Here is a 27,240-nt window from a genome sequence, read left to right as displayed (position 1 = left end):
AAAACTCCAAGAACGGAATCCTGGTCCACTGACATTAATGGCAAAATTCCCATTGAGTTCAGTAGAGGCAATACCTTCCCTAATGCGTTCTATCATATTACCTAACAACCTATAAAACTAGCTCTCCTACATATACAATAGCAATTACATGGTAATTCCAAGTATGATTAATATATAAACTACAATTTGTAAGTTGCTATTACAATCCAGTTACATCATCATTTCCGTCCTGTGATGCAAAAAGCACATTAACTGTAACAGTTTCAGCCAAAACATGGAAACTGTTCTCTGCAGAGAATGTACGTTACTGCTCCCTCAAACTGGAAAAGGTTTGCAATCAAGACAAAAGGACACTGTATAATTAAAGCAGACATTAGGAAGAATAATAATGCTAAATAAGCCAAAGTAATACTGTTTGTTTTTTTTTAAAACACTGATGCTTGTGTTCATCCGTCTATATTTCAGCATTTTCTTGGATTAAGTACAATGGTTCCATATAAGTAATATATATATACGCTGAATACACACAATCTTTTATGAGTAAAACTGATCTGAACTATTTTAATCGTATAGACTTTTGAAAAGTGTACTTGTCGCTTTCTAGATATTATTACTCACATAATCAACTCAGTCACTTGAGATAAACTGAAAAATCATCAGATATTTTAAGTTCGAAGGATCAAATAAAGTACTCCAGAAGGAGGAAGAAAAAAAAAACAAAACCAAAAAATAACTGTCTGCATGCATTTTCTAATGGAGAAGTTGAGGACCTGAAGGCTAGGATGTTTGCTCTTTCAAAGTGTTATAAGTAATACATTTCATGTTCAAAACACGGCCTTGAAGTCCACAAAGTTCATTTATTTACATATAATGGGTATAGGTAAGCATCAAAAATATTCTGTAAAGCTCCACAGAGGAAGAGTACAACACAGAGTAAGGTAATGGATCCTCATGCTTTCATATGTTACAGCGGGCATTTTTAGAAAGAACTTACTGGATTGTACATCTGATTGAACAACTGTTCAGCTTGCTACATTGCAAAGTTGGAAAGGAGTGAAGCACAGACAGGAAAAGAAGGAAAGATCCAGGAAAACAGCATTAGCTCAACAAATCCAGTGCATTTGCACAGAAGAACTTGTCATAAAAAAGTAGAAATTTAAGTTTCTAAACATTCCTTGGTGAAAGTGAGAGGCACTGGGGAAACATAAATGTTGACTTTGGCTCCTAAAAAAGAATAGCTGAAGTAAGAAATTTAAGGTTTGTGTTACTTTCCCTTTCTCAAGTTAAATAACCCATGAAATAAAGAAAGGTGTCCACTTTTGATGATACATTAAGTGTTGGTCTCAAGCAATGAATCACTAGAAGTGCTTTTGGCTGCAATTTATCACCAAAGCTTCAAAGATGGTAATAATAAGAGATTAATTAAATTTTATCATTGAATTTATTACTTTTCTCTTGTTTTAACACAAGACTGAATTTTCTATGCAGAATGACTTTTGAAGAATACAGCTTGGCAAACATTCTTGGGCAACAGCGAATACGTCAGTAAGCAAGTAAAGTTAAGATAATGACAAACAAAAAAAGGAGGAAATTCTAAAGTGGATAATAAGATTATATATACACACACACACACACATATATACACATATACACACACGCACACTTTTTTATATACATATTTATATAAAAGTACTTAAATACCTACTAGGTAATTCCTGCTGTCATTTCACTAACAGCAATAGAAAGTTAGCAAAAAAGTCCATGGAACTTTGGCACAAAAGCATTGGGCGCTCTTCCTTTTTTTATTTTATGAATTTTTTTCCACTTTATGAATTTTGATATATAAACTTTGGCATAAAAAGTTTAATAAGCATGTCTATGGTTTTAAACATTATTTTCTGTATCAAAAAAAGCATGGTCACCAAGAGCTACTCCTTATAGCAGCCTATTTATTATTTTTTTGAAAAGCATCTGCTCTTTAAAATTAATACAGTGCTTTTAGAATCAGTATGTTTTCTCCCATTGAAATGTAAACAGTCTTAGTTAAGTAATATTGAAAAATATTTTTGATCTAATCAGACACAGCTAAAAACAGTTTTATTATCACAAGATGAATCTTATTTTCTCCAAAGAGAGAGAGGGGAGGAGAAAAAAGGATAGAGGATCTGAAAAAAAAATTTTTGAAAGTAAATCGTTTTTTGATCACAAATTTGGTTTAGGCTTGCCCTTTGTACATGTTTCTCTTTCAGGAATAGCACTTAGTACCATAACTATTCATGGAAACCAGTAACTCCTAGCAAATGTGCATACAATACTGCCTTCACATTTATTAATACAATTTAGTACGACATGTAAATCATAATTAAACTAACTAGAATTATTCTAAAATGTCATAATGAAAAGTGCCACCTCTGTGATATTTTAAAAGCTGCACTCAGATTTCTCAAAATAACCGACAGCTTTTTGGAGTCACTTTTGAAAGAGATCTAAACAGCGCCCATTCTCCACCTAGCTTCAGTAAAGTTTCATGTTCATACATAAGCGCGCTTATGGGACATGCAGGTTAACTTACTCCAAACTGTGTTGATATTCCCTCCTACCCTGATTTTGACATATGCAAGAATAACCCAGATTTCTGTTTCAGTTTCCGAAGGAGGGAAAATAGGGTGAAGATAGATTTCTGGGGCTCAATTACTATTAGCACAGGATATTTACAGGTTTGAACATAAAATATTTTATTAGAGAAAACATGAATTGAAAATTACTGTTTGGAGTCTACTCTCATTAACAGTCACTGTTTCTGTTCAACTAAACATGCCCACAGAGAAGGCTGTAACTACATTTTATTGTGGAAATACTTGGTCTCCTACAAATGTTAAGTGACTTTCCATTGGGGCTTTACGTTACATTTATGATATAATAGAACTATGACGTTTTCTACTTTCATTTAATAATCTTTTGTATTTACACACAAGGAATACACTCACTTTTTATTCGGAAGACATCCCAGACTCTCTCTGACTTTTATTATTGCTTATTTTTCCACAATCACATGATGTGTTTATATGTACAGCAACAAAAGATTGACTTAGGATTTCAAGTCTTTTGAGGGGATTTCCACTCTTTACATGATCTGTGTTTTGGGGTTTTTTTAACTACTGCTTAAAATGAAGACATATAAGATGTTTTAGATTGCACTGAAGGATATTTTGGAATAAAATGCAACATAAACCAATTTTCTGATAAAAGAAAAAAAAACAACTGTTGGATAGATAGCTTATTTGGATATTTTAATTCTGGTGTAAATAGCATTTATAAGCTATCAAATTTTTAAAGGTGTTGATTTTCATTAAAGCTTTTGTATATGTTTATTGCAAAAAGATTCCCTTCCTTCATCCCAACAACTGGACATACAGCACAGGCACCTAATCGCATATACTCATCCTGATTTGAAAAATTATAGAAGTATAAGAATTACATTCTGGTATCCTCCTTTACACTCCGTAATACCTTCTTCACAGGCAAGGCTATTGAAAATAACGTGCTTAAACACAGAGCAAGGTACTACTCAACCTGGGTGAAAAAAAGGGTCAGAATATTATCCTAATAGTAGTAACACTCAAAGTACAAATAATTAACCTTTCTAGAAAATGCAACATTAGATATCAATATCAAAAATTAATATTTGACCTACACTTACTCATGAATTGCAGGAGGCAAACATAATGCTTAAACCCATCAAATATGTCATAAGACTGGTGTTTGAACAACGTGAGCAGACATTACCAAACGACACAGAAAAAGGTCAAAGAAACAACATATGGTAGAAAAGGTGTCAACAAAATTTGCAAATCGTTTTAGCAAAAACTATTTTACCGCATCAATTTAAATAAAACCGTGTTATAAAATAAAGATTTTGAAAATGTTCTCCTTTAAATGCTTGCTTCTGCTACTTGCTGAATAAAAATAATTGCCACCTGAGGTAAACTACGCACTATTATGCCCTATTATCACAACCTTATATTCAACAAGACCAACAAAAAGTCTTAGAAAAAGGTCTTAGCAAAAGAAAATATTTATCAGCAAAACAGTCAAAATAAAACCTAACTAGATATTCAATTTTATAAACAGACATTTTTTTCCATTAGAAAGTGCCACCTTTGATTTTTTTTTTTCCCATACTGCAATCTTTTCCATCTACTTTTAATTCTGGTATAAATTCATATACATACAAATTGCTGCTTCAATAACTTTTTCTACTTTCTGACTTTCTTCTACTTCCTCTCCAATGCCCTGCCCTCAGTTTAGTTATTTCTAGCAGCTTCTCAGAATTCCCTCATATAGGTATTCAGGTTAATTCCTGAGGCTCACTGGTGGCTTTGATACAAGCCTCTTCAGAAACAAAAGTTAGCAATAGTTGATGAAAGCATCAGCAAATATCATAAGATGGCTATATTTTAAATTAACTCCAGAAGCCTAAGTTCCTCTTTTCAAAATAAGTTTTTTTAGTTTTGTTGTTGGGGTTTTTTAAGGATGGAACTTACCTTTTTCAACTGTGCTTCCAATTTACTACACTCTTCTTTCTTTTGTTCTATGGCTATTTCTAAAGACTTAAGTTTGGAGTCTCTTTTCAGCCCTGCTGATGCCAATGAAGATGCATGTTCTTTGAGATCGATTAAACTAGACTGAAAAATGACCAAGAGTAAAACGTTAATTCCTAGTCACCAGGACACTAACTTATTGTCAACTTAGTAGTCACCTGAAACCTCTTTTCCCTCCCATCCGCCCAAGTGAGATGACACAAAGATAAGCATTTAGAGCAAAGGACAGTGTTTTGAGACTACAACCAAATGAAACCACAGGAGCTGGCATGCAGTGAAACATAGAAACGTTCATAGAAATTCTGTTCGTTCAACAAATGAAAATAGGAACAACAATGGAATATTCAAGCCTTCTGAAGGCTTATGTAAAGGAAAAAGTAGAGAAGAAGGTAGACAACTATGTAAAAAGTGAAAGAATATTTTCTGTGAGAACTAGGAAGAATGCTTATGAAAATACCACTTCTGGAGCAGAATTTCAGTAATTTTAACAATTTGAGAGTAATACATTTTCTTTCATCATAATGACATAGATAGAAGAACACAAATTTTAAAATTTTACTGCAAAGACTGACCTCTTTTTCTGTCAGTTCAGCTTGTAAAGCATTAACTTTCTCCTTCAGGTCTTTATTTTCTTTTTTATAAGATTCGATTTCTTCAAGTCTTTCTCTGTCATCTCGCTCCCTTTGCTCCTTCAAGCGCTCTATTATTCTTTCCTAACAATGGAAAGAATTGCAAAATGCAAAGGTGGGAATCATTTTAAGAGAGGAAAAAATAAAATCTCTTACACTAAGTAGCACTTAGAAAAATCAACCTTTGGAATAAGAGGATGATTCAAGTCAATGATCAAGTTTCAGGATATTGAAGTCAATAGAAAATTTCCCCCTGATTTCATACCTGATACTACCTCAATAGTATCAGATTAAGGTTTCAAATACTTGGTAAGAGTAACATACTAACTTTATTAATGGTCTACAATGGTACAAAGGAGAATTACTTTGAAATTAGGAATAGGTCAATTTAAGCAGAGTATCGATGAAATACTAGAGTAAGTTTGGAAGTGTGTATCAAAGAAAGCAATGGAAACAACATATAGGAAAGTTAAGCCTACATGGGACAAAACCACATACTGACTGAAATAGTTCTACACTACCAGTGGCCTGGCTCAGTTATAGCCATGAGCGTAGCCATGGAGCCTGTTCAAGTCCTCTTCGCAATTTTGCTTGAAACCTCCAGTAAAAAAAAAAGCCTCAATGCGTAAGATACTTTTTGATAGAACTGTACAACACTGATGAAAGCCTATTATTAGAATAAAAGAAAAATATCTCATGTTGGTTTGTTCTGTCCATGATTCCTTATACTGCCATATATATTTCTTACATACATATGCACACACATACATATATATCATTCTACTGCCAATATACTACATGTTTACCTTTGCCTATATTCATACACTATCATCTGTAACTATATCTCAAAAAACAAGACAACAAAAGCAATATTTCAGCAGTTACTCATCTTCTTTTTTGATATGTAAAAGGCTTAGTCATTTTAAAGAAAGAAAATAACTCATTATGAGAGTTAGCTTAAGTATTAGCAGTACTTTTAAATATATATGTACACACACATGTAATATATACATATGTATATATGTGTATATATACATATGTACATATGTATATATGTGTGTATATATACACACACATACAGAGGCACATGTATAGTTCAGACTATCCTGGTTATTCATCCATTTTCTTCCATATTAGGTATGACATTCCTCTGAGCCCTAGAGGATCTTCTGAAGATTACTGCTGTGCATTTCAAAGATCAAGGAACATTTTGCAGAAAGCCTACTATCAATACTTATACCCATAAATTAGAGCCTAAATTCAAGGCTGTGATTTTCATCTCAGCAGTCTCCAATCTTGGTTATACTAGAAAACTGACTGGACAAGATCTTGAGCAAGCTGACCCTGGTTTGAGCACCAGGGTTGGACTAGATAATCTCCATGGGTCCTTTCCAATCTCAATAACTGTGATTCTGTAAAATAGGCAGAGGTATTTTCTAGATTTGGTACCTCAAACAGTGGTTGTTTCCTTCTGTTTGATCTTTCTCCCCAGTTTCACAATTTGTCCTTTTGCCACACTGACCACCTCAACAGCTCTGTTGACAACTGTCTCTGCTTGTTGTATATTGCTCCCTTCACCCTGGCTACCCAAAGGAACTGGTTACTAGAATAAGGGAAACACACTTGATCCTTTCAGAAGATTGGGAATATTCTGCATTTCACCAAGCACTTCTTGAAGCTTTCACAGGTATTCATTTTCCTATCATTTAAATGTCATATTACCTGTTTTTATAAAGTTTAAAAATAATAATAAATTTGCATGGATCTCTGAATTGGATAAATATTTTATTATTTTCAATTAGTGACTTAAAACTTTGGTCTACACCAAAATCAATTTGATTTTAATGGAGTCTGTACTCCCCTGATAATATTTAAATGCCAATTCACAATGCTAATTCAATAAATAGAAAAATACAGCGTCTCGGAGCTATGTTAACTTACTTTGAATATCTCTAATGTTCCTAGGTATTTATTAGGCTGCTAACTGAACATCTGCCATGTATGTGCAAGTAAGCATATTTGCATTACAATTTCAGCCTTAATTGTTATACTTCTTTATTTTTATTTTAAATATTTGAAAATTAACCTACTTTTGTCTTATGATTGTATAGCAAACGTAAGCTATTATGTAACATCTGTTATTACGTAATTTGAGCTGTTAAGATCAAGCATCAAAAGCAGATGCTGGTATTAAACTTCATAGATGCTTGCTAAATGACTAATCTATTATTGGATATGAAACTAGACCTAAGTGCAAAACATGATATATTCCAAATGTTTTTCTTATACAGCCATTTACTAGTACTTTAAACTTTTGTGCTCCTCTGCTAAATTTTTTTTTTGTTCCAGTTATATAATATTGGCTTCCAGCTCCACTAATTTCTGTACTGCCAATAGTTGGAAGAAAAAAGTCCATCATACTGAATATTTTAAAATTTAATTGTATTTATTAGTAAAATTAATATTTAATATTATTAGGAAGGTTTTAACGATCAGACAAAGATCTTTATTTAAATAAGTAGCAATGCTTCAGTCAAATAAAGTTTGCCAATACATATATTTAGAATCTCTTAAATATAGGAACATAATCAGCATCATATTGAATAATCTTGTAATAAGTATGTTGGTACAGTTATTATCCATCATTCACAGTGCTTTTGTCATTTTGTATCTAGTATGTGCTGACAACAGACTCCTTTCCCAACCTTTAGATAACTCTACATACATTATTACAGAATTAGCATCAGTGTAAGAAATTTCATAGAAAACAGTGCTGACCACTACATATAGAACTTATACCCCATTACATTCAGAAAGAAAGAAATATGCATTGATGACCTATGCATTGATGCATTCCATTTAACATATAGTAAAAAAAGAAATGGCAAAAATTGAAGGTATCACTTGGCATGCACTGAGATGCCTAAAACTGCATAAGGTGCATAAATCTTGGCTTCATTCCATCCAATGGCTAAATCTCCCTTTGATTCATAGACAGGCAAGATTTCCTACAGAAATCTGTTCATATAGAATGAAGGTTCTTAAACAGCAACATTGTTGAGTATTATACAAATGAAAAACCAGCAAGCATAATAGTTTAACCTTTTTTAAAATGCCACTATTAGCTATTTTTTGCTATGTGTTATACACTATGTAAGAAAGGGATAGCATGGGATACTAAATATGCCAGGCTTATTCCTAAAAAACTAATATAAATTCTCAATTCCTTGACTATTAATATTAAAATCCTAGCCTACACTAACTGGAAAAGCTTAAGAATTGATTCAGAATACAACTTGTTATAATCATACTTAGCTTTATACCAATGTCTACCTGAAGATTTATTTACCAACTTTTTCTTTCTTTTTCAATAAATTAAAATGTAATTCTATTTCATTTCATTAATAAACAGTATAAAATTTTTCTCAGTCAATCACCAAAGAAGACTAATTTAACTGTCAGCTGCATAAGGCTAAATGTCAAAAACATGTGTTAAAAGGCCCTAATATACCATGTTTTACTTGATTAACAGCTAACTTGCAGAAATCCTAACAATGTGTTCTTGTTTCAGTCTTATTTGCATTGGCAAGCTTTCCTTATGCACTAATCTAGGACCTCACAGGTCTAATCTATTTGCACTTTATCACAGAGGCAGGAACTGAATTGCAGCAACATATAGCTCTATTATCAGACATACTCAATTGCTTATCTACTGTATTCTGCTACAGCAGGACCAACTTTATAAATATCAGCTTCATGAAAGCAACCTCTTGAGCTGCTTTGGGCCAGTCCAAGAGCTGAGATATTCTTTGCAACGTTCCTTGTTAAAACATCAAGGAAGTTGATAGGAGTTTTACATATTCTAATTTTCAATTTTTTTTTGGATATGAATTAAAATTATTTTTGGTTAATTGCAATGTGCACCACATTGCTGTTAAGAATTTTCAGTGCATAACACAGTCTCCAAAATGAGGTGTAAGGAATTGAATGAGTACATTTTTCAGTATAGTTCTGCAATGGGCTCAAAAGTGACCGAGCTTGTGCTGGTTCATTTTCAATTCATTTCTGACAAGGAAATATTTAAGCAATATCTCTGAAAAATAAAAAAAAATTAAAAGTAACCCATTTTCATGCTGTTTTCATCAATCTATAATCGTTTCTCATTTACAGTGACCAAGCCAATTAATCGGGGGGAGGAGAGGTGGGGCGAATTCTACTTCTCATAAAGTATAAGGAGACATATTTTCTAATTCAGAGCCTAAATTTAAATTTGCAAGTTAGCAAAAACATTGTAGGAAAACATACAAATGCTCAGAGATATTGTATCATATTCACATGATCATGTTTTAATACTTTTTATTCCCATAGTTTCTAGGAAATACAATCAAATTTAATTTTAGTGAATTGTAGTTAATTAAGCTGGCATAAATCATTTTCATCCAAGAGTTTTAAAAAAGTTTCTTATGATGCTCTTGGAGTGCTTTCTGAAGGAGATTTTTCTTCATTAAAACTTAAAAAACTGGTGAATTTCCAAAGATAAAACCAAAAGACCATTTACGATAAAACCAAAAATTGTGCCTATCCTTAGAGTATAAAAAAAAGATGTGATGTAGCTTAAAACTAGGCCTGATATCAATTCTAGGAAAAAAAAACAACATAATAGCTGACATGAGATTTAATCTATAAAGAAATAAAGAATCATACTAATTATTGTCAACCAATGTATTTCCATGGAAACCAATTATTCCTGAATGAAAGCAGCATTGTTTCTTGTAACATCACAATTTTAAATTGATAATACTGCTTACGTTGATACACTCGTTACTGAGAAAGCATCACCAAGGGTTCTTGTTTTGCCTGAACTGGACAAAAAAGCTACTCCATGTTCCTACAAGTATTTGGAATAGAAAAAGTTAACGTATATTGAAAAAGTCTGTAGGTTTTAAGAATAGTACTGCAGGCAGAAATAAGGATAAGAAAGGTCACTTACTGAGAGCCATAACGATGACTTGGAAACCTGGGCACAATTTACCTATGCAAATACAAACTGTCAAAGTGTTTAGGCACCAGAAGACAAAGGAAAGCTAGACCACATAATCCATTTGAAATTTCTACAAGATGACCACTGGCTTCTTTTAATGTACAAATATCTTTAAAAAATATGCCCCAGAGGCCATATTTAAGGGTTGGGAAACCTACCCTGAAAACTGTGGCCTTCAGCAAACTTGAAATGGAAAACAAGTTGTGCAGGATTTCTCTCTATTATACATCACCAAAATGACAGAATGCTGTTTTTGTTCCGGATAACTCCTCTGTATTTTGTCTAATTCTCTAAGATCATATACCCTGTTTCTCAGATAGTTCGTATTAACTCTATTATGCAGTGTTGCTTTTTCCTTTCATTCTCGAATCTAGTACACTAGTAATCCAATTCCCCAAATGTAAAAAGATTTCCAGTAACAGACAGTAACTTCAGATGTCACTGGTAATGTAATATTCCACATGTTAAAGAAATTCATCAGAATCATCATGGAGCTGAATTTGTGTAACATGGTCCTCTTGCTTGGTACTGCAACAAAAATCATAAATTAATTTAGCAAACGAACTTAAAGGACAGAGCAATAACTCCAGTCTCTTTACTTCTCATATTCTATACTCTAGATTTTAAAATTGTGTATTCTACATTTTAGAATTTGTCATTATTGCTAGCTAGATCTTCAGCCACTGTAAATCATCTAGTAACTGTATTGCAGCAACGCTGGTATCTTTCTGTTGAGAAGCTAAATAAATATTCATGATTTCAGGCTTACATATCCTAAAATACAGGAAAAACAGTAATAGACGATTAATGTCTAAACAATATAAACATATGAAGTAGAAACTGCTGTTAAAATTATGAGCTGTACATTTGTATTCTAATACAGACACTAATTTGCCTAATAATTTGGGCAAGGCACAAAAAATGTTGGTATATTCAGTTATAAAGCTCATCTGTAGAAAAGGGCTAGTTTTAATAATCATAGGGTTTCTTTCCTTAAGTTAACAAAGTAATTTTTCTGAAGTGATATAGAATAATAATACCACTCACATATGCAGTGTTTTCCCTTATATACCAACACCTAACTTTGGTAAGGAACCAAACAGTCCATCAGGCACTGCAGCACAATTCAGTTTCATGTCATTACTCAAAATTACTAGTTTAGAAAAGATACTAGTGCCTTCATCATGAGCAAAAGAACTGAAATCTCTGTCACAGAGGAAAGCATTTCACAGTATTCACTGAGCAAGTGTCTCAGAGCCGCCTACAAATACCGCAGGAAAGACACCCTTCTCAGCTGACTTTATTTAAGCAAACTTACTACTTTGTACAGAATTCAGCCTTAGGGACCTCATGTGAGTTCTAATCAACTCTACTTGGAAAAATCACTAATCACACTGATTCTTTTCAAAAGTGTCTGCTTGGGTAGACCTACACAATTCCAAATGAAGTAGACAAGAGTTGCAAAAATATATTTCAGAGAAGGATTTGTATCTATTATTTAAACTTTTCCAAAACATTAAAACTAGCATCATTTATCTGATTTTGAACCTTTATTATGGCAATCTGAAATAAATCTTGACATTGAATTAGCAATGAAAGATATTAAGAAAATGCATGTACTTTTTTCCTGCATAAATGTTCAAGCTTTCAGAAGCTTATCCAATAAAGCAACAGAAGTAAAAGCAATGCCAATTTTTTTCATATTGTTGATTATGCAAATATTGGTAAGTTGACTGAAAGTAAAAAAGAAATCAAAAACCCACATTAGCATTTTAGTTGTTAGTGCCAACGTCACCATGGCATTTTAAAGTCATACATGATCATAAATACCATCATAAGATTACACATTGAAGAATGGCACATGATATTTTAATAAGTTGTGCTCACCTCTGTACATTTAAATGATATATATTATTAAGATCTGCAAGCTGCAAAAAATAGATACTTGCACGAATCTTTTGGCACACTTGGATTCACTGGAATTACCTCGCACCTAAAGTTAGCTAGTACAAAAAATGCTGACTACACTGAAGCTGACAGATATGTTACCATTAATTTAAATAGGTCAGATTTACCCCTTCTGCTCTGGTACTTGCAAATTAAAGGTATACAGTTTTTAAAGGAAAATAAAGTATTATAAGTAATTCTCCTATTTTTAATTATTTTTTTAATTAAATTCAATGTCTTTAACAGTTTGCCTGACTTAACAGAAAAAATAATCAAGGCCACAAAGCCATAGTAATACCCAAAACTCTACCTCCTTTAAGTCAGGTGTCAGTGACTTTCCGATAACCCAGCCCATCTACTCAGCAACCACCCACCCCCATCTACTAAGGGGAGATCTTCCCCTGTCCTTTGCTGTTTACTGCATCCCCACTTAAAAGGACGTTCTTCTGCTCCTCAGCTCAGAGTCCTGATTCAACTCATAAGCTAGGAATCATCACTTGTGCACTACTGTATCCCAGAACAGAGCCACTTTCTTTCCTTACGTGACCCACGTGCACTGTTACAGGTGCCAGACCAACTTAAAAAGCTATACTTTGTGGACACACTTCACCCAGAGGAGCACCACTGTTCCATAATAAAACATTACCTTCTCTGACAGGGCTTCTTCTAAGGTTGCTAGAGCTGTGTCTGTGTTACTAGAATCCGTCTGCAATGATTTCACTCTGTCTTTTAGGTTGGTTAGTTGTTTGTCTTTGTCCCTAAGTTGTTCCTGTAGATTTTCAATCTGAAAATGAAAACAGATCACAATATTCACCAACATTGTCTTACCATTCAAGTAGGGACTTGGAGAATAGGACCAAGTGAATGCATACACTTTATACACAATATATATGTTCCAGTATACTGCAAAATTTCTACAGTGTAATATGAGTAGTTTTTAACTTCTGTCCTGTGTCTTTCCATTTTGTTTTCCTTTGGCACAAAATACCATCTTCTAATAAGTTACAATAAAAAATCTCAGTGCGGTCAGGTATTATTATTTAAATATTTTCCTATATTAATTGCTTTAGTTTAAAGTATTACATTATCTCAGTAATTTAAAGCATGTGTGGAATGACCCCTTTAGACTATTCTGGTTGCAATAAGAAGGATAAAGAAAGTGAGAGGCAAAGTGAGTTCAGTGAGCCCGAAGACTGAGGAAGAGGAAAGATGATAGATAACCTACCTGTCCTAATCTTTCAATGCCCTGCTGTAAAGGAAACTCCTCTGAATAGAGATCAGGATGTTTATATTTCAGAAAACCAAACCAAAAGACCCCCCAAACCCACAGGAGTCCATGATTTCATTTAATTTTCTTCATCTGCATTAAGATTTAATATATACTACTTGATTTAGGATAGGAGAGCTACTTTAAACAGGTCTACTTCTTCCTTTAGTGAGTGCTTAATCATATTGCTAACGTATAAACATACCTCGTTGTTAAGCAGGTCACGATTTATACAGGTTAAGTCAGAACTTTTTTGCACAAAGAATTATCCACAAGGATTATGTGATCTTGGAAACAAATCTGACTGAAAACGCTCAGCTTGGAGGTCACACCAACCACCTTTGGTGGCTGAAACCTACTATGAACTTCTGGGCATAATGCAGAGAGGACATTAGGTACATGACATGTAAAATTTTATTACAGTCTGTCAAGAGAATCAACCTCCCTTCATACTGTGCTCTTGCTACCACTCTGTATTTTGCCGATATAAAGCCAAAATTTGCTCCATAATATTTAGCACAAATAAATAGTTTCATTAGACACTCAGGACTGAAAGATAGTACGGGTAAATAAAAACAAGAGAATTAATTAGTCTACTATTTTAGCATGTCAGTTTATATATAATGTCATAATATGCTTAAATCCATATGGTAAGAACAAGAACATTCTCTTTGTGCATGCAAAGCTCTTGCTGTCCACAATGGGAGTTTTACTCATAAAAAAGTTACAGAAATTGATATGAAAAATGTGCCAAATATTCTGTGTATTTTAGCAATTCTGTTCCATAAAATACTTATATAGGCAACCGACTCGAGTGAGTTCCTATTACTGAAAGTGGGGTTCTAACATGAAGAGCCTTTGACAAGAATGAAGCTGAACAAGTAGAAAATAGGTTCAGTAACTAAAAGAAAGATTCAACAGCCTGGTCTACTCATTTACTGCTTTAGAATAAACAAATTAATGACACTTGTAAAAGACATACAGTGCAAATCAGAAGTTATTATTCAGCAAAACTTAAGAAATTCCATGGGAAATGGACTACAGCAAAACTACAAAAGAACACTGGAGAAGTTCAGCGCTGCATCGTCTCCTTAACTCATCATTAAAGTACTTCATCTTGATTTCTATTTGCAAAGACTTTGCGAATTACAGCATATAGAAACCTACGTCATGCTCCCAGGTCACCAAATGACCTCAAGAATACAAAGTTTCTTAACCTGCCCTACTTTACTTCATCCGTTGTGTAAAACACATATAAAACGATTAAAACATCTTTCTCAAGTTTTTTCAAATGACACTAGACCCTCAAAAAACATTTGATAAGCAGACCAGCAGAGTTGGCAGAAATGGCTACAAAACATTATGAAAGAGCATAACAAATTTCATTCTAACAATGTATTTTTCTTTCATATCATGGCATTCAGATGGATTAAGAAACAGTTTTCTTTCAGAAGATATTATATTGCAGTTGACATAGGACAGCAAAGCAACACACATACAGAATTCCCAGACCTTAGCAGCAGTTTCTCATTGCTCCCCAGATTATACTTTCAGAAGGTGCATCAAAAATAAAGTATGTGCTATGGCTCTCTATGCTGAAAATAGATTAAATGGAGTTACTGTGGGGCATATTTCTACGTGTATGACTGATCCTGCAATATCAAAAACTCTCATCAGGGCACTTTGCTGTTTGTCTTCATTTCTGAGAGCAGCAATCTGCTGCAGTACACAACAAAAAAGCGACTAGGAATATCCTTCCTGGCAACAATCACACTGGGTCACTTTATGAAAGAGCAGCACTTTCTCAATGGTACCCGTTGATGGTATTGATCACTGAGAGCTTCGTAAAGAAATTTTGAAAGATATTTATGCCTTTTCACTCTCAGATCAAGCAGTGTGATGTTTAGATGGTGGACTATTATTAACTAGATCTAAAAGTTTCTGTTACACTTCCAAAGTTGAATTCCATACACTTGCAACTCCACTGAACTCAGCAGTTTTAGCAATAAAAATTTGGTCCCCATGTGCAAAAAATGTACCACTGTAATCAAAAACAGTTAATTAGGATCATAAACATAATATATGTATAATTCTCCTCCTCTCCTCCCATATCGCACGTCTATGAAAAAAGTCTGAAGTTATCAAAGATACTTATGTTTATATCATAGAGATTATAATCAACAAATCAAAATCCACAGTGCAGATGTGTTCATGTCTAAAGTTCTTTTAAATAATTGTAAAATAAATAAACATAAAATAAAAATAAAACAAGTAAAAAATTTTGAAAGGTGCATTTGAGGCATAAATTGAGAGATTTAAAAGTCTTCATATTGCTGTGGCAAATGCAAATTTTGTGTCTTTTTTATATACATGGTTTGGTATATCAGATTATTGATATGGGAAAAAGACTCCACTTATTCTGTAAGACATGAAATACTAAGGTATATATAGAAAGGCTGCTGGGAAGACCTTATAGAATAGTTCACTCTTGTAAATGATCTCTAATAATATTTTTATTCATGTGTATATTTTATATAGATACAGAAATAGGATACATGTGTTAATGAGTTAAGAACTTTTTATTTTATGGCACGGGTATTAGTCACATCTAAAATTACATTAACTGGCGTTCAGAGGACTGCACAGTATGTTTCTTTCTTTGCTTTCATCCAAATATTAATGATTCGAACAACTACCTCATGACACCCTGTGGAATTCTTAAGCAATTGCACATTTCTGATTCATTAAGCTATATTTCTCAAGCTATGAGGAAATAAAACAGGGGAGTGAATATTGATTACATGTTTTTTGAAATAAAGTTAAAATCTGGTCCTTTATTATCATCAGCTTGACCTACCCATTCTAGGTACCCTAAATTATAGTACTTATTTCCTATGCACAGTGCTTATCTGAATTCCACAGCATTTACACGATTTCCTTCCTCTTAAAACTAATTTAAAATATGATCCAACCCTTAACCAAGAAAACATGTTCTAAAATTATTCAGCATTTACAAAATTCTTCCCTCAGAGGTAAAGAGAACAGGCAGCAAATTAAAAACATCCCCACTGAATCATAACTGCTTTAAAATCAGTCATTCAATGCATAGCGCATAGATGAAACAAGAGGAAGAGATCTGATTATTCTTCTATTTGTGCTATATAAATCTGCAGAAAATACATTGAAGGGAACAGGACCACACTAGGAATCGGTACTGCAGGGAGCGTGTGTGTGTTTGTTGGGACGGGCATGGGATTAACAAAGACCTGCTAAAGCAAACAAGATTTTTTGACTAGTTAATCACAAGTTCTCTCAAAAAGGTTACAGGAGGCAAAGAGATTGAGCAGTCTCAGACGCTAAAATCTTGGATCACACGATATGATCTAGTTCTTCCTGGGTTTTTAAAATCTGGAATGATAGAGTTTATCAGAAGGTTTATTGTTCTTTTTTCTAATATATATTTGGGTGCAAGCAAATACGTTATAAAGATGATTTTACTGCTGAACAACAATTTGCTTTTGAGCATGCCTGAATTCAATTTATAATAGGGACTTTTATGACCTTTTCTTAACCTGTGAGCATTTATATTTTTATTTGATAGGAAGTGAGTTACTATCTACTTTTGTGAGCATGTAATGTTCACATGTTACCTATATACACTTCTATGTCACTGTGCCATTAACAGTTTGAAAAGAAATTGCTCCATTCTATTTCAGAAAACGTGTGTATTCCTACAGCTTAACACAGGCTTTATTCCTATTTAGAAAAACCATTTACTATTATAGATAAATGTCTTTCCTATGAGGCATCCTTTCAATAAACTGGAAGTGCTAATCTTGTCACTTTCTGGCAACTGTCTCAGGAATGTTTCTTTAATACTCACGGGATTAAATTAAATCTCACCAGTAGACAGAGTTTATAATTCTATAGTAACTCAAGTTCTCAAAAGAAAATTACTTTCATTATTTAAATTAAAGCCAGGTTACTGTACTCTGGAACTTGCAAAAAAAAATAGTATAATCAAAGGAAGTGTTCCAAGGTGTAACAATCTGCCTTTAGAGATATGTATTAAAGTATAAGTGAGTGTAAACCTAAGAGAGAATTTATCAGAGAATTCCTAAGTCTACCTTGTGAAACCTTAGTCTCATATACCTTAACTTAGGTCCATATATTTTCCATTCTACTTTGTATTTATGAATTTTAAATAACTCAAACAACAAATATCTTGTAACAGTTTTTTATAATTCTAAAACTCATTTTGCTGATTCAAAGTTTCTCTAGATAGAATTCTCTGAGATTTGTTTCATTTTACAGTAAGAATAATGTCTGTTCCAGTGCAGAAAATAAATAAGATTAATTTCATTTAAATTTAAAATCAAACATAAGCGAGGAAAATAGAATTCTTGTGCATTTCATTTTCATTATTTAGTAAAAAATCTTACTATTTTAAAATAATTTTTAACAAATTCTAATGAACTATTTCCAAAGTACCATAACATTCTACTTTAAACAATTAACAGAACTAGAGGGGGAAAAAACAATTTAATAAGCAAAAGCATTCAGTCAACATGAACATAAAGCATGACTTTTAAATCTTAGTATTCATTCTCAGATGTTATCTACTCCTCTATGGACACACATTTTAAAAAGACCAAAATTTAAGTACTAAGCTAAAGAAATAAAATAGCTAGCAGTAGCTCAAATGCAAATACTCTACACGGCTATTTACACACAATTTATTTTTCATTGGTTAGTTTGACTCATGGTAAATGTTCTGTCTCATGCTGCAAATGGTCCATTTCAGGCTCACCTCAGCATATCTCAGAATCTGATACCACAGAAGAATCAGCTTTGGTAGTGACTCAGTACAATAGATATATCTACAGATGTCAAAACATCTCTATTTGTGTGTGTGTGTATGTGTGCATGCATAATTTGTAATGAAATATCATTCTCAGTCTGACTGATCAGATAAAATGAAAAAATTAAAATAAATTTTCCCTACCGTGACTGTAAAAATATTACTACCTTAAAAGCCAATAAATACAGGGATAGCTTTCAAGGATAGCTTTTTACTACTGATTTTTAGCTAGAAATTTTCCACATAATGACGTACAGTTATCAAATATCAAGTCAGTCATAGTATTTTAAAATTTTCATTACATATTTTACAGTAACTACCTGAAGTTTCATCCTATAAGGAAAACAAGAAACAAAAAAGCCACGTCTCTATAGCTTTCCACTAACATTCATGATTTGACCTAAATATATTTTTTTCGATTTAAGCAGGATTTCAATCGAAAAAATGAGTTTCAAAATGAGTTCAGCAACTTCTGCTTCAACAGTTTGGCATTTCAAAACCGTTTTTAGTTTTGCAAGAGTAGCAGCCCAGAAAGTTTCATCACGCAGTAGCACTCCCTTTCATTTGTTCCTTTTTTCCTTGTACGTAGGTAAGCAGACAAGCCCTAAGAATATTTTTTTCAAATATCAAAATATTTATACATTCAGATTCTAAAAATAAAAATAAGTATGATAGAGAAATTATCCTAGAATATAACATCTTTAAAATACTTTAAAATTATGTTTTTCAGTTTGCAACTAAATATATTTATTAAAGTATACAATTTTCATTAATCTTTGGCTTTACCAAGGTAATTGGAAAAGTCTTACAAATCTCATCAATACATGCTGGAATTCTCTTTAATTTCATAAGCAGATCCAATAGCTATGAAAATGTTCAACTATTTCTCAAGAGAATGAAGATTCTTACCTATTACACAATAGGTTCTCAATTTAAGATATTTCCAGAGTTCCTTCCCATTACTATCTTCCAAATTTATATTCTCCAAACTAGATAAACACAGCAGCACAGTGTTTGCTTCAGGTTAAAAATTGCATATGGCTCAATAGCATCTTCTAGTCTTATATTCTTTCCACTATTTTGCCCCATAAGACTTCTGAAACCTCCGACGTTTCAGATAGTCCAACATCACGTGAATAGTTCATTCCTACAGTCTCAGTATATGGCGGATTACTGAAATCTAGCCAGTAAACTCAGATGTAAAACTGTCTACAAATTTTACATAACCTGTTAACATAGTCTAGATTAGGTAATCTAACAAAGAACTATAAAAAGACTGGGGAAAAAAATAAAAGAACAAAGAATTCAGTCAAGTCTCCAGGTAATCACTTAAAGTGACTACTTGGGAGAAGCAGCACAACATTTCTAACCATGAGGACGGTGTGTGTCCAAGGAAAAATCAATATCTAAATCAATGGGTTTGCCAGGATTTGATGAAAGATCTTTCTGAATAGCTCTTTTCCTTCAAACTTCCTTCATGACTACAGTTCAAAGCAGCAGAGCACAGCTGCACAGTGGCAGTCACAAAGAAGCCAGTGAAGAAATGCTGCCTCAGACATCAGCCTTCCCATTAACCTGATGACAAGAGCAACAGAGAAACAGCATGCTCTAGTAATTAGAGCATGTTGTTACCTTCCCAACTCATGCTATCCAAGCAGCAAAGAAAATTTTGCTTACTTCACAAGCTTAAAAAAAAACAGAAAAGACATAAGACCAAAGTAAGAAACCATAAAAAATTTAAATAGAATACTTCTTCCTGAGATACACTTTCATTGTTTCCCTCCAAAGTTAAGGTAGTTCTATACAACACATTTTCTGCTTATTCAAGTTCATGAAGTTTTCACTGTTAGGATTAATCAGATGGTTAGATTAACACTGTGGTTTGGAAATTTTTTATGGTCACTCAATATTCTTATACTGACAACCCTTTTTTTTGTTTGGTTTTTTTTGTTTTAAAACCATCATACTTGTGTGATTAAGACTCACCTGGTTGTGCCCACTTTACCTGATATAACAGAATCATCTTCCCTTTTGCTTTCTTTGGAGTTGCTAATCTTTTCACATGGCCTTGTCACTAATAAAGTAGCAAGTTCTTCAGGATAAGAGAATGTTAATTTATACAGTGTTTAAGCAAAAGAAAATTTCAAATTCTATTTCGGGTCTTCACAGGAATTCTGCAATATAAAACTACCTCATTTTACAAACGAAATTGAATCATTTGTGATATGAATTTTTTTCTTAGTGGAATCAATTCAGCTGTATTTTTCTCCTTACTTTATTAGCTAATGTTACTGTATTATTTATTGTATTAATGCATATAATACCATTTTAAAACAATTCTGTATAAGTATAAAATAGTTCCAATAAAAAAAACATGAGCCAGTAACTTACCTAAGACGTACCTTTCTGTATACCTACAAAATGCCACTCTTACTGTTCAATATCAACAATGCTGATCAAGAGCTTATGGAAAAACTACCCCATGGATTTACACTATCCCTTTTAATATGTACTGACATGGTAAGTTAGCCAAGTGTGCTGTTTCATAGAGAGAGAACAAACGTCAAGTCCTGGGTAACATACTAAGTATTATTAATTTTGTGAGGCAAGACTCTGCGTAAAGACAGTTGTAAAAGATTGCATGAGAATTTGAACTCTGCCTTATTTAACAGCTAGAATAAATTTGCTTCAAAAATGAGCACTGGTATTCAACTGAAACTCCGGAAAAAAAAGGACTTCTTACTTGGTGTTTGTGACTACATCTATTCCAGGACTATCCAAGACTGCTTTTTATGAAAACCATTTACTCACAGATTTCTCTCCACTTTTTTGTCAGCCTGCAAAAACTGTGACTAACTGACTCAACAAAGCATTCAAATTCATACTGCAAATGAAGTTACATAAAGAACTAATGAAAACTAACTTGATACAATGGAGATGCATACTATGTATGTGCACTTAGTATGAAATAATGCAGAAAAAAGGAGAGGACAACTCAGTTTTTGTTTGTTCACATGCAACAATGTATAAAGTTGAACGTACAAAATTACAGTAATGTCAATAGGACATCAGATAGAGATTATCTTCTGCATATACTGTTCAAAAGAAAAAAGCAATGTGGTGCGTATGGCTGACTCCTTATGAGGTTGAATAAGCAACAAGAGTTGAAAGCAATGACTCTTTTGTATGTTCTTTTACAAATTCATACCCCATACAGTGTGCTTAAGTACAAGGTCAATATTATACACAGCTTCATAGAAATGCCTGCTTTCACAGTATTAACTAAAGAGACAGTTTTAACTTTTTGACTTCACTGTACCAGTCCATTAGATTTAATGTGTTATGTTTTACTATACAGCCTTATAAAATGGCTGCTTTAGTGATTGTACAGAAAAGAAACGATTACTAGAAAGTGAAGTCAAATTTATTTCAAATTTTTCTATAAAGACACTATGTATATCAGCTATGACGTGAACTACAAATTCTGGGCCTGGTATTCTTATAAAAGTACTAAGGCTGAGAAAACTGAACTAGAAATGAGTTTTTCCTTTTGAGTAACTACCAGCCAGATATCACATCAGAGATTTGTAAAGACTATTTTTAAGGAGATTAGATAACCATTTAGCACTGGAGATCAAATGATTCACTTCCATTTATTTAAGCATTCATCCTCCTTTAGCTATGACTGGCTTCTTAATTTTCAGTTCCACTAAAGAATACCCATGTTCTTCTATAATTAGAACTAACATTTCAGCAATCCCAGTGTACATCTTTCTGAGATAGTTCCTTTCATCTGGAAGCTTCTGTTTAATTAATTTCCCCCAGACCCTCTGGCTTTGTTGCCGGAGAGGGTTTTTCAAGAGAGGATGAAAAAATAGTGGGGAATATCTGCATTAGATCTATGGATTGATGCTTTGCAATTTTTATTTATAAATGTAGATTACCCAGAGTTTTATTAAAGACAATTAAATTATGCCTGTTAAGGAATACATGGTCTTCCCTCGCTTTTTATTGCGACAGACCTACAGAGTCACAATACAATAATGAGCACGTACAAAGTGATTAGCTCTCAGTGTAAACAACAAACTAATATTTGGAACCTTTTGGAAGGGGGATTAGAGGGTACTTAGTAAAATTATTCACAAATTAACCCAAATCTTTTAAACAGCTATAGCTAAGAATTTCTTTTATCATTGTTATTTTATTACTACTCCAACAAGTCCTTAGAGACCTTTTATCTCACAGTTTAACTTTTAGAGAATTAACCCATGAATTCTCATGTGAGAAACCCATCTCCAGTTCCTCATGGCTCTGGTAGAAACTGCAGCTCATTTTCCATTCACTCCAGACAGCCTCCTCAGTTGATGACAATCTCGCATGCAATGCTTTTACTTTTTTCTGAAGACACTGTTCTGGGGTGAACTGTAATTAATAGTGCTATTAATAGGTGCTACTACATGCAAATACAAAAAGAAATTCTTTATTCTAACATCAGCCAACTATCTCACATATGTGTACGTTTAGAAACTATGAAAGTATCCTGTTGTGTAAACAAACAGAAGCAAAGGTGGTAGAGCATAATCAATGCAACTATTAGCAGGGCTCAAAACTGATAAAGAACTATATGCTCTTCATTTTCTCCTGAAAAAAAGTTTTGTTTTTTTAATTGTACAGTCACTGCAGGTAATATTTCACCCATCTGTAGTTACTGTGAGATTCCAGATTTCTTCCCTAATACAGGATTCAAATTTAGTGGTACAAGAAGGATTCGGAAGAAATAATAAGCCTTGAGAAAGAAGGAGGTGGATGCTGAGTTTTCAGAGAGAAGAGCAGAAGGCTCCTGTGGGGCTGTTTGGAAAGGGAGCTGCCCTCAAGTCAGCTGATACTTTTACAAGGCTTTAAAAGCTGGGCAGCAGGCAAACAGAGCCAAGAGAGAAGAAGGCTGTCATACAGAAAGGAGCTCCTGGGCTAAAAGCTTGGCTTCTGTTGCCAGACTCCAGTTGAGAAAGAGCTGGAACTTAATGTTAAAATTAACCTCCACCAGGAAGCTGGCCAAAAGAAGCCTGGGCTGATAATATCCACTTGTGTATCTGGAAATACTCAGTCTCTGTCTCCTTCTCCTTAAGGACCAATAAATTCTCAGAACAAAACAGCTTGACTCTTGGACTCTTCTAAGCAGAGCTCACAGTCTTGTCAGACATCCATTGAAAAGTTTTTGCGCTCATTATATCTATTTATTGTGATATAATTCAAAATGTAATACATATTTTCCAGATAGTAAAAATACCAACACAAAATGAACTAATATAATTTCATTTATGATACACAAAGAGGTGGACATTCATTCTTGACAAATTAATGCTTCATGTAACAACCATCTGTACACATTTAGGGCCAGATTTTCAAATTGGGTTGGGTATGAATTCCCACATCTCACTGCACTTTACATGTCACAAGGTAACAACTGATTGCTGAACTGTTTTTGAAGCCTGGCTCAACTGCACATTCAGAGCACCTCAAAAATATGACCTATATTATTTCTCTAAGGTAGCCTACAACAATTATTAGCTTTCTGCTCAATTCTATACTTTCGGTATTTGAAGACACCCGACGACTTGTTTTGCAGGGCCAGTTTTGTATTATTTTTATAGGTGCATGTGAAGTAGGGTATGCTAGCTTATGGAAGACTTTTTCAAGATTTTTCAAGAAAATTTTTTCATTATTTAGTTTACAAGTCAAAGAAGCTGGCTATTTGAATATACTTTAATGTAAATTTACACATAGAAAAAAGCTACTTTTGCATGCATACACTTTTAATACAAATAATTTAAGATGAACAGTGATATATCTTTTAGTTCGTATCATCTTGTCATTCCTATACAGTGTCTGCATCAGCCGGATAGACTTGGAGGCATCTGTCTAGACTAAAGAAAATTATAGCAGGTGTCATAAAAAAGTTAAATGAGAGTTCGAATAAGAGAGATGCAGCAGATAAGTTGCACAGACAAACGCTGGGCAACAGGGAATACCGAAAAGGGAAGCTGTGAAGGAAAAAGGGTAATTGACACCTCAGGACCTGCGGAGAGAGATGAAGACCCAGCTACACAGTAGTGTGGGAAGTCTTCTAGAGCAATGAGTGAACACAGAGAAATCAATATGCTGGAACACGTGACTAGAAGTACCACCAAAAAAAAATGGATATGTATTTATTATTTATAAACACATACCTATATTTACAGAAATACAAAATATATAGAAAAACATCAATAACATAAGTTTTAAAATAGAAGATCAATTTGTTCTGAAAGTAGGCTTAGATTTTGGTTTCTAAAGCATCACAAGAATGGAGCTGAGAAGCATACTACTTGATTTTAAATAGAGACTTGTTATTACAGTCAGAATGATGCACCCCTTTCCACAATCATGATAAATACATATAAAGCATTCATCAATGGAATCGAAGCAGTGGAAAAAAACAAAAAAGGAATCTCCATCAGTGAAAGATTAAAAAGAATTTAGAAAAAAAATACCAGTAGAAATGACTTACCATAATTTATGGTGATTATGATTTTTTTTATATTCAGGGAAATGAGTAAGATTGAAAGAACAGACAAGACGTCCAGAACAGAGTGACTATCTAGAGTTCTCCTGAATAACAGGCAGCAACCTGACAAACTGCACTTCATTTCATAGTGAAGAAGTTGAGGTTAAATTGTGGGGCAGGGAGGCAGGAAGCCTACCTGGATTACACTGCAAATGTAGGTTCAATCCCTAGAGAAGTAGTAATACGTTCACTCACTGTAAGAATGACCTCTGAGTATGGCTTTTAGGCAGTGGAATGGACTATGATACCCTGAAAAAATCTATGGTTAACTGAATTTCCTTTCCTATTTGAAGGCTATCCAATCACTTAACAGATCTCTTTGTCATTTTGATTTCATGCTACTCACTTTATATGTTTTACACTGTCCAAAATTATTCCCCCTCTTTTATGATATTTATAACATTCAAATATTAGAAAAAATCCTAAACTCTATTATTTTAACCAGATACCTTTCTCCATCAGCTTTAACTATTCCTATTCTCTAACTTCCCGTTTACATCTTTGCTCTGGCAATGAGACGTCTCAAATCAATCATAATTTTTCAGGTGTAATAACACAAAGGCTATCTAGAGAGAGACTGTCATCCTGTGTTTTGCTATCCAGTGTTTCTGCAGAATGTGTTGGCAGTCTTCACTACCACATCCTATTGCACATAATATATAATAACATATTTCTAACCTATAAAGTCTTTGCTCCACTGAGGTATCATACACATCCAAGTGGGCAATCCAGTTAAAGAACCCACAGTAGATTTAAACTCTACCATAATTTCATAATCTCCGAGTTTTTCTTTCCTACTACCTACTTTTTTTTAATTTATATACATATATATTGTAATACTTTCAGAATTTTTGTTTTATTTTTACTGTCACTATATATTTCTATTGACAGTTTAGGATTACCATTTAAATTGCCAGCCTGAGTGAAACAAAAACATCCTGTTATTTCCTTTCCTGGAAAGTCTAAAAAGGTATTTAACGTGCTGTGTAAGATTTGAGTTCTGAAGCTCAATATATCTCTCATTTAAGCAATTGCTATAGTTACAACTCCAAAGGAAAGCTATAAAAGATATAAGAACTTAGACAAAAGTGAAATATATACACATTTGAATGTTGTGCTGTTCTGCAAGTCAGTGTAACTATGACCATATACAATTATAACATATACTATACATATTATTTACTGCAGCATACTAAAACTAATTTAGTTAGAAGCCTCTGGTCATAAATTACATTTTGATGGTAATTATGTATCTCTTCATATTGATAGTTTGCAGTATAATTATATTATACATATTTCTAATATTATGCAATATTAACAATATTATACCTATTTCTAATAATAACCTTAACATATAGATAGAACACTGCCTTGAGAGATGATATAAACTTTGATTGTTACAGGATATAACAAACTCTCAATGTCTTTTCTTTTATTCAGGGAATTTTAAGTGAGTGTACTGATCCTAACTCATAAATTGATTGTATGCAACTTGTAAATCACAGATATTTCACACCTGAAGGGAAAAAAATGTGCAAGTGCAATGCTTTAAAGCTGTCATTCTTAATCCTTAATTACATACCTCGCCCCACAGCCTCAGAAACTATTTCAGAGATTTCCAATGCCCTCTTATTTCCCAGTTTTCTTATAAAATATTCTAAATAATAATACCTCATCAAAGTAGAGATCAACAGAAGAAATACCTAAAACTTTAGACTTCCTTACTCTCAGAGTGAGGAGTAAGGGGCAGAGAGACAAAGAGGGAGGAAGGAAGCAGTAAAAAAGGGAAATAATTTTAAATAGAAAAAAGATCTATAATAAGAAAAAATTTTAAATTGAAAGTAGGAACAACTGAAGGTCTGCCCCCTAGCTGCTGTAAATAAAAGGTGACAATATGCATTCAATAGAGCTATGCTGGTTTGTTCTAGAAGAGCATTCCGTCCTTAGAAATTGTACTCAAAAGCTTCTAATAGAGAATCTAATTTCAGACTGAACTAGTTTTTTTTATAAGAGTTTAAGTTCCAGTGGGAAAAAGTAGAGGGGAAAAAACACAACAGTAGAACTTAAACACTGAGATAGGAATTAATTAGAAATAATAATAGCTTTCCTATCTGAAAGTTACCTTTCAGCTCACTAGCTAGAGAGGGAACCTATTTCCACATGTACAGGACAGTGTAATCACTTTACATGAAAGAAAAGCTTTGCAAATGGATGTTACAACACTACTCCCTTCTCCCTTCTTTTAAAGATGTCTTTCCCTAGTCACTCTAAATTAACATATGGTCAGTGT

The 27,240-nt window shown here is 33.3% G+C and overlaps 1 protein-coding gene across 17 annotated transcripts in view; it reads right to left on the bottom strand.

Moving 5' to 3' along the window:
- Positions 1–27,240, bottom strand: part of ERC2 (ELKS/RAB6-interacting/CAST family member 2) — a 551,724-nt gene that overhangs the window by 313,379 nt on the left and 211,105 nt on the right. For 9 of the 17 annotated variants that reach the window (XM_068907565.1, XM_068907568.1, XM_068907566.1 and 6 more), the window contains 4 exons: positions 12,865–13,002; positions 5,174–5,314; positions 4,545–4,685; positions 995–1,030 (listed from right to left, as the gene is read on the bottom strand). In XM_068907565.1, coding sequence (XP_068763666.1) covers positions 995–1,030; positions 4,545–4,685; positions 5,174–5,314; positions 12,865–13,002 — 456 coding nt within the window. The remainder of the gene's footprint in view (positions 1–994; positions 1,031–4,544; positions 4,686–5,173; positions 5,315–12,864; positions 13,003–27,240) is intronic. The other 8 variants (XM_068907571.1, XM_068907573.1, XM_068907572.1 and 5 more) reach the window with 3 other exon arrangements.

Source organism: Struthio camelus, chromosome 14 (assembly GCF_040807025.1).
Source record: "Struthio camelus isolate bStrCam1 chromosome 14, bStrCam1.hap1, whole genome shotgun sequence".
Classification (NCBI taxonomy): Eukaryota; Metazoa; Chordata; class Aves; order Struthioniformes; family Struthionidae; genus Struthio; species Struthio camelus.
This window is presented reverse-complemented; position numbering and strand designations above follow the sequence as displayed.